This window comes from Nicrophorus vespilloides, unplaced genomic scaffold (assembly GCF_001412225.1).
Source record: "Nicrophorus vespilloides isolate i.1.1-1 unplaced genomic scaffold, Nicve_v1.0, whole genome shotgun sequence".
Lineage (NCBI taxonomy): Eukaryota > Metazoa > Arthropoda > Insecta > Coleoptera > Silphidae > Nicrophorus > Nicrophorus vespilloides.
The window spans coordinates 144796-152594 of NW_017099081.1; the positions used below are offsets into that span (position 1 = coordinate 144796).

The 7799-nt window shown below is 32.9% G+C and overlaps 2 protein-coding genes across 3 annotated transcripts; one reads left to right on the forward strand and one right to left on the reverse strand.

The window, feature by feature from the left end:
* The first annotated feature begins 556 nt into the window (after window positions 1-556).
* LOC108563974 (zinc finger CCHC domain-containing protein 8 homolog) lies at window positions 557-3886 on the forward strand. The gene is made up of 4 exons (XM_017922828.1): window positions 557-1744; window positions 1799-2102; window positions 2172-2327; window positions 3079-3886. Exons 1-4 carry the CDS (start codon window positions 699-701, stop codon window positions 3448-3450), a joined length of 1878 nt encoding a protein of 625 aa, XP_017778317.1. The 5' UTR covers window positions 557-698; the 3' UTR covers window positions 3451-3886.
* Window positions 3887-4016: 130 nt separating this feature from the next.
* On the reverse strand, window positions 4017-5044 carry LOC108563975 (small integral membrane protein 14). 2 transcript variants are annotated; one of them, XM_017922830.1, is made up of 5 exons: window positions 4892-5044; window positions 4720-4817; window positions 4614-4662; window positions 4400-4548; window positions 4017-4328 (listed from the first exon to the last, which is right to left on the reverse strand). In XM_017922830.1, the coding sequence occupies exons 2-5, from the start codon at window positions 4792-4794 to the stop codon at window positions 4284-4286; spliced, it is 318 nt and encodes a 105-aa protein (XP_017778319.1). In that variant the 5' UTR covers window positions 4795-4817; window positions 4892-5044; the 3' UTR covers window positions 4017-4283. The 2 variants fall into 2 exon arrangements, with proteins under 2 accessions (XP_017778319.1, XP_017778318.1); XM_017922829.1 differs by having other exon boundaries at window positions 4720-4822.
* Between the last annotated feature and the right edge of the window lie 2755 nt (window positions 5045-7799).

Below are 7799 nucleotides of genomic sequence, written 5' to 3' on the forward strand. Positions count from 1 at the left end.
TAATGAACTTTTTTCTGATTTTGTTGCACAATCAGGTGCCAATTTTCAGCTTTTGTCTGTTATTCAAGATTTTTCTTGATTACTCATAAGTTAAATAACTTTTATACATGTTTATTGTTATGTAAGTCTTCAGTTTTAGATTAATTTCAGGATATCCACGAAGACTTTATTCTCATTATTGTATAATCAGGTGCTTGTATTGCGCTATAATATTGTGTTGTTATATTATAAACGATAAGCTGTGTTTTTCTGAATTTCTCTTACATTTTATTGTTGCATAAAAAGATCACTACCGTTATGCAATTTATTGTGTAACAAAAGTTACGTAATGTACATTAATTACCTAAATGAATACAGACTTTATTTTGTATTTATGTATGATAAGTTGCCTATGTATCAATGTTAGGGAAAACATGTTTATTTTTGGTAATACATGCTAACATGCAATTGCAGTACATGTTAATTAATGTTTTTTTAATGTTAAGTTAATTAATAGTGGAAAATTTGATGATGTTCTTTCTAAGTTTTGTTTTCCTAATAGTTGGTACGCTTGTAAAATTAACCTCTTTGGTCCGAATTTAATATAAGTTCAATGAGAAGCGTTGTCCATTGTTTGCGGTTATAGTATTGGAAATTGTTGTTTGTTTGTTGCGGCTTTTGGTTTACAGTTGTTTTTCTTCCAATTCGATTCGAAGATCATGGATGAACTGAGCAAAGGAAAGAAGCGGAAGTCGTGTCAAGGTATAATCGAGTTAAGTGATGATGAAAAAAGTGCTCAGCTCTCGAGGAAGAACGATAACGAAGAGCCCGTAAAAAAATGCCCAAAAATTTCTAACCTAGCAAGCGGTGCCGACGATGGCCTGATTGATTTGGTCAGCGAGGCGAGCAACGAGAACGGTTCAAATGATTCCAGCGTCCAGGTGATCGAACCTAATGTCTCAGTAATCGAAATCCATGATTCAATTGTCGAGGGGGATTCAATAGAGAGCGTCGAGATGTGTGTGGTCGATTCAACATCCCTCAACACTACTGCAGTGAAGGAGTGCAAAGATGATCAGAATATTGTCAGAGACAGTCCACATGAATCGACAGGAGGCAATGCTGTCCAAAGCATACAACTGTCAGACGACAGTGCGAAGCCTGCAGACTCAAGCTCACTGGACTCCACTCCGAAGAAGAAAAGTAGCAAGAAGAAGAGCAGGAATTGTTCAGATTTTATAGCGACGAAAGCATCCACATTCAAAGGAATGAATGAAGACGCTGATGGATCTCTTATTGTAATTGACAAAGTCGGCGATTGCCAGACGGATGAGGAATGCGAACTGGCAGACCCTGATGGAGAAGAACCCACCTCCAATTCACCCTTGATAACAATAACATTTAAAAATTCAAATATAAAGTCCAGGTACAAATATAAGTTTACTAAATTCCTGGCCAAATTCAAGGAGTTGAAAGCTGTGGAATCAAAACATACCATTCAGATGGTAGCTAAGAGAGATTCATTGTTTGTACTTGACACACAGCCATCTGATCATGGAGAGAATAACACTATGTACACTACAAAATATGAAGTAACTGGGGCTCAGAAGGAAAAGAAGGAAGATGATAAAGTTAAATTCGTGCAGACATGCTTTAACTGTGATGGTTCACATTCCTTAAAGGATTGCCCAGAACCAAAGGACTTTCATAAGATAAACCAAGCCAGGAGGCTTTTCAAACAGAATAATAATGGACAGTCTAACGTGTAAGTGTTAAAATTCTTGTAATTTATTAAAGCATTCATTTAATTTTATTATAGTCGATACCATGTTGAGGAAAATGCTGAGTATTCTCATTTAGTACCAGGGAAGGTATCTGACAAGCTGAGGAATGCCTTGGGGCTAGGTAGTGATGAGATTCCAGCACATGTATATAAAATGAGGCTGATGGGATATCCTCCTGGATGGCTGCAGGAGGCAAAAGTGGCTGCATCAAATATGAATATTTACTTGGATGTATCAAAAATTGGTAAAAAGAAGAAACAGAAGCAGGAAACCATTGATCCTGAGAAGGTTGTGGATTATCCTGGTTTCAATGTGCCCACAAAGCAAGGAATTTTTGATGTGAGTATTGAATGTGTTATTGAAAAAAAAACAAGTCGATATTCTAAAGTTTGTTTATTTTGTCCTTAGCATTATAACAAATATAGAGTTCCTGCATTCTCGGAGATGTGCAATAAGAATAAAATGATTGATTGGTTCAACAATAAGGCGATTGACGAAGCCGAGGATCAACAATCATCTGACATGGATTTAGATGCTGATGCATCACAGGAAGCTGCATCAGAGGTAATATTTTTTTTTATAATTGTTACTTCAATTTCAACATTTTTTTTTATTTATAAATAACTTGTCCGATTTTGAAATATTTATAAAATGTTTAGGAAACTTTTAATAATTATCATCATAGTAATAATTTCAGAAATTGTTAAAAAGTTGTTGGAAATTTAATTTTCTGTTTGATAATTCAAAATCTATTAAAAGATTATGAAGCATCAGAAAATACTGCTGAGAATGAGCGTAATTCGAACTGATAATATTATTATTTACTAATAATCAGGAAAGTTTTCCTGAAATTATCCTTAGTATGCAACACAATATATTATACTGTGATAACGAAAAAAAATAAGCTATAAATATACTCGGCCTACACTTACAAAACGTGTTTGTTCGTCGTGAATTCTTGCCAGGTGATTTGGAACAAAATATTTTCATTGTCGTACCTGTATACAATTTCAATGCGAAGTATTGATTGGAGAAAAGAGGTCGTCGACCTACGACCCACACAGAATGAACTACATATATTTTTAGAATCACAAAGCGGATTTGATTAAAATTAAAGTTCTCTTCATAGAGTTCATAATGATTCTTAGCAATAAATAAAAATCTTCTATGAAAATTATTAGTTTCGTTTGCAAACTTTATTTTATTATTTACGCTCTTCTATTCTAATATTGAAATAAAATTTATGAATGTAAAGTGTACGTTCGAGCGAACAAAATGTATTTTTTTATATAAAGCTTTATTATTGTCGTTTCAGGATTCAACTTCGTTGCTGGATTTGAACTTGCAGAAGGAACAACTCTTGACACAGCTGAGCGAAAGCGGTGAAATCATCGACGAATCCGAGCAGAAAGACGAGGATAATAATGAGGATGCATCAAAGGACACCTCGTTGTCCGTGGTCGAGGATGAAGCGACGAACAGCGTGAAGGCGAGCATCTTCGGAACGCCAATCCTGAAGTCCGCATCAGCGTTCTCGAGGTTGCCATGCTCCGAGAACTTCTCCAAAGAGATGTCACCAGTAATCAACTTCGAGAACCTACCAAACTCGACCGGAAAATATGAACAGATGACGGGAGTGTTGAACAAAATTCGAAAGACACTTAAGAGCGGCCAGGACAAGACATAAATGGATTTAGAGCATCGCGGATGCACAGTTTCAACGTGTTTTTTTTTATATACAGAAGAAGAAAATTTGTACATTCTATTTAGGTTCGGAAAGAGATAACCACAGTTAATCACAGTACAAAGAATTAACTTTTTAAGAAGCCATTTATATAGTAGTAGATCCGTTGTTGTGTAAACAAATACCCAAACCCAATTCAAAATTGTGATTTCTTATTTTTTCTTGTATGTACATTTATTTAAAATAATATATTTTAATATACAATAAATATATTATATATGTATCAATACATAATTCCATAGACACGACATGGATGCAATATTCTGTTCTTTATTATATACTTCTATTTTTTTTTTCTTGTTTTATTTAAATTTATAAGTGTGCCTTAAGTGGTTAAACAATTCAACTTAACTTAAGGTTGAAAAATTAAAGGAAAATATATATATATACTTTTTACTTGTATTAAAAAACAAAGAAGAAATTTCGTTCGTTTCTTTTGTCGCAAGAAAGACCTGCCACCTAAACACTGTACAAAAGAAAGAGAGGAATGTTATGTGAATTGAAAGGACTAAAGAAACGTTAAATTTATTCTGTGCGCTTTTCACCCTATCTGCTCACAGTTTCTTGCAGCCATGATTAGAAGATTCATGCACGGATCGGGCTAATAGACTAATGAATTTATCTAAAGGATATTCGCATTAGCTACGGATTATTACAATTATATCAGCACCGGGATTATCTATCTAATAATAAAAAGGGGTTCTTTGTTTCATTTTTTTTTGGGATTCTTAAGCGAGCAAATACTACTAAGAAATATGTAAGAAAAGAGAAACAATTCAGAAACTTGTGGGTGGTGGAGTGGGCGGATTTCCGCGGGAACTCTGCAAAAAATTAAAAAAAAATATTAACACTAAACAATAAGAATTTAAATTAATTTGGGGCGTATGCTTACATCATTGTTGCGCGGTTTGCTGGTGGCTGGAGGGTTGTTCTCCCTACGGTTCATGTAAATCATTTGGATCAGCAGGTATACAAGCAGCATCACCACAGCAAATGTGTAATTGTGTGGATCAACTGGAGTAGACTCTTCACCAGGAAGACCTACAATTGGAAAATTATAAATTAGCATTGTGCAAAACGATTTGCTGCAATCTGCAGTAATTTACCTGTCTGGTAGCATTCTGTGTCTGTGCAGTCATTCTGTGAATTCCTCAGCTGGAATCAATGCTTATTGTTAATAGGTGTACTACAATTGTTGATGGAAAAACTCACCATGGCCAGGAGTCTGCACATGGAGACCTCATGGGTCCAAGTGCATTCGCAGGGGTCGAATCCATTGTCACCCATTTCTACTGCCTTTGAATTCGTACCTAAACTACCAATTAAAGTAATGGATGCTTGCAACAATATGGGAGCGAAATTCAATATTGAAAAAGGTACTTACCAGTTCTGGGAAATAGAGCGGAGCTTTGAGACGGTTGCCTGGATCTTTTGTGTGTTGTCCTGAAGAAACAATTACTATCGGAACGATTCTTCTACGACGCGACACTATTCGATCCCTGTCCAAAACGCCTCTGTTTATGGTTGACGATGCGAGAGAGGACCAATGCTTATGGAATATCTGTATTCTAGTTCTTGCGTTCGCGCAGTAGTTAGCATTAAGTGCGCCAAAACTTTTGAAATATGAAAATTTGCATCAGTAATCTATTTTCTACAATTTATTAACTCTAGCATTAATACGTTACATAAGTCATAAAATATCATCATCATATCACATATCATATTATTTTTTTTAAATTTGAATTAAAATTAGAGTTTATTTTTAGTACAAACTGTTCAAAACACATTAACATTTATTTATTCCTTTTTTTCAATAATTACCATATTTATATTTAATTTATAAACTGTGTAATTTCGTCGACTTGTGCATTCAATTTTGTTTATCAAATGTATTTATTTATAATGCGATGTACGGAAATTCCCGACTGCGGTTTCCTCTTGTTACATATTAAAGAATATCATAAATATTGCATTTCTTAGGTTAGCTTAAGCTAGGTTAGATCTAATATTAAGAAAAGTCAATCTCCACCATTGCTTTAAATATATTTAGAACTTCCACTGCTTATATTTAGTAGAACCAATTATATCATACTAAAATCATTGGATAATTTTAATATTTGAATTACTTAATCGTTGATACTTTAGAAATATAATTAGAAATTTTTAAAACTCTGAAATTAAAATGGTTTTGTTTATATAAGAAAATGTATCTTTTAAGTATACAGATTATGTTAAGAGTAAATGATTAAAAAAAAACGTGTGGTAATATGGAAAGTTTCACTTTATTGTTCCATTCATATAATAGGAAATAAAATGGGTCGATTAAAGCACTTTTTTTAGAGTAAATCATTAGGCGTGACTCAAAATATCAGTAAATTATTTACGTGCAAATCAAAACAAATCTATATATTTTCAATTTATGACTATTTGTTTGTTTCGTATTAAGTACTCATTGTTAGTCAACTAGACGTAATTTGGTTGGTTTAGTAATCAGTAATTGCGTTTTAAAGACAAATTGATGAAGATGACATAAACCTTTTCGTAATTCTGTATTAAACAATTTTTTTTTCTAAGACAAACTTTCTGAATCTTATACATAATTAAAAACGTATTTAAGTGGAAATATTATGTGAATATTAACCAAGATAATGTCGTAATTATTATAATTGTATATATTGTACTTCAAGGACGTTGCATTGTTATTGCAGCGTTTCATTATTATTATTTTTTTTGCTGGAAAACATGCAAATAGTGAATATTTTGTTAGTAATGACTTTATGAGTTTGTTGTTGTTGTTATTAGTTATCAAATCCTGCCTGAGCGCATACTGCAATTGCAGTTAACGAATGCCTTTTATTCTCTTGATTGCCTGGCTTCGAGCAATTGAAAGAACGACACGTGTTTCCTTTGTAACATTGATAACATTGTGATAACAAATTGCTTTTAACATTTAATTTCGCGCGCACGAATTCATACTCGTCGAAATCCCATTGGCTTTCGCAGTTTTCCAAATTTTCCTAAAGCACTAGTCTCATAAAGTTTTTCATTTTTAGAGATTTACACAAAAACTGTAAAGATTTATAGATAATTTATGGTAACATGAGGAAGGGTCTTCTATTGCGCATCTTCTGATATATAAATCGTCAATTAATGACAAAGATATGAACAATTTTCTTCATATCTTCATGTTTAATTACTTGATAACGAGAAATGACAGTTAGGTCATAATATATGCAAATTATAGATAAAGCTGTGGGGTTTCTTCCGGTGATATGTTTTTTACTTAAATATAATTATTTGAGCATTTGTTACATCTCAAAACTCGTAATTTAGTCTTTTTAGCGCTGAATTATAATTATGAATTTAATAGAAAATGTAGATTTTCAAAAAGGTTTGATATTAACTTATTGGTTTAAATATGTAAAATATTTTCGAAATAAAGCAAATTAATGTTGCGAGCTACTAGGTTCTTGGCAAATGAAAAATATTTTGTTTTTATATATATGCAACTGAATATACACGCATGCACATGTAGTATGCTACAGTAAAGATGTGCATATGAAATCTCACATTTTATTTAATTACTCAATAAAGTGAATAGTGAAACATATTCAAAAATATACATAATATGTATATACAAAGTTTTGAAAATGATGTAGAAGGCGGGAAATCTGGGACTTCTCTTCTCATTGTCACTCGTTATGCGAAACATCGCTCGTTAAGCGAGTCATTTTTCTTACAATTAATTTTGCTCGTTATGCGAGGTTCCACTGTATTCTCATATTTTTTGAAAACGCTGTTGGAATGCATTTTTTTTTATCAATTTTGACGATTAACTAGAAAACTTAATTATCAGATGGAATTATAATAAAACTATAAATATTAAAAGAATAGCTAAAAACACAAAGTTATAGAAAAACTAAAAATTAAAGGGAAAGAAATCGCGGTAAAAACATGTGTTACCTATATTGGAAAGACACTTTACGTTCTAAGAAATATAACAATAAATTTCTAAAAAATATACGAGAAACCATGTGGTCTCTATTCTCCCCTGTTACGTAAAAAATCACTTACTTGAAAGGAGATACTAAATACTATTGTATAAACAAATGTAATGACGTATTTAACATGCGGTACTCAACTGGTATGGCGTGACAACCCGGCGGTCTCCAGTTCCAACAATTTTAATGAACCCATGGGAAGGGCTTACGCAATCGCCTGGAAAGTACCTAAACAGGAGCGCGAAATTTGGGGATTTATGGTAGTACCATGGGGGCGTAGCTCAGATGGTA

Excerpts from the sequence above, each read along its gene's own strand:
- LOC108563975 (XM_017922830.1), bottom strand. The coding sequence starts at position 4,794 with ATGGGTGACAATGGATTCGACCCCTGCGAATGCACTTGGACCCATGAG. Across the intron at positions 4,663-4,719 it reads TGTGCAGACTCCTGGCCATG|CTGAGGAATTCACAGAATGA; the intron begins GTGAGTTTTTCC and ends CATTGATTCCAG. Across the intron at positions 4,549-4,613 it reads CACAGAATGCTACCAGACAG|GTCTTCCTGGTGAAGAGTCT; the intron begins GTAAATTACTGC and ends TTCCAATTGTAG.
- LOC108563974 (XM_017922828.1), top strand. The coding sequence starts at position 699 with ATGGATGAACTGAGCAAAGGAAAGAAGCGGAAGTCGTGTCAAGGTATA. Across the intron at positions 1,745-1,798 it reads AATAATGGACAGTCTAACGT|TCGATACCATGTTGAGGAAA; the intron begins GTAAGTGTTAAA and ends ATTTTATTATAG. Across the intron at positions 2,328-3,078 it reads CACAGGAAGCTGCATCAGAG|GATTCAACTTCGTTGCTGGA; the intron begins GTAATATTTTTT and ends TTGTCGTTTCAG.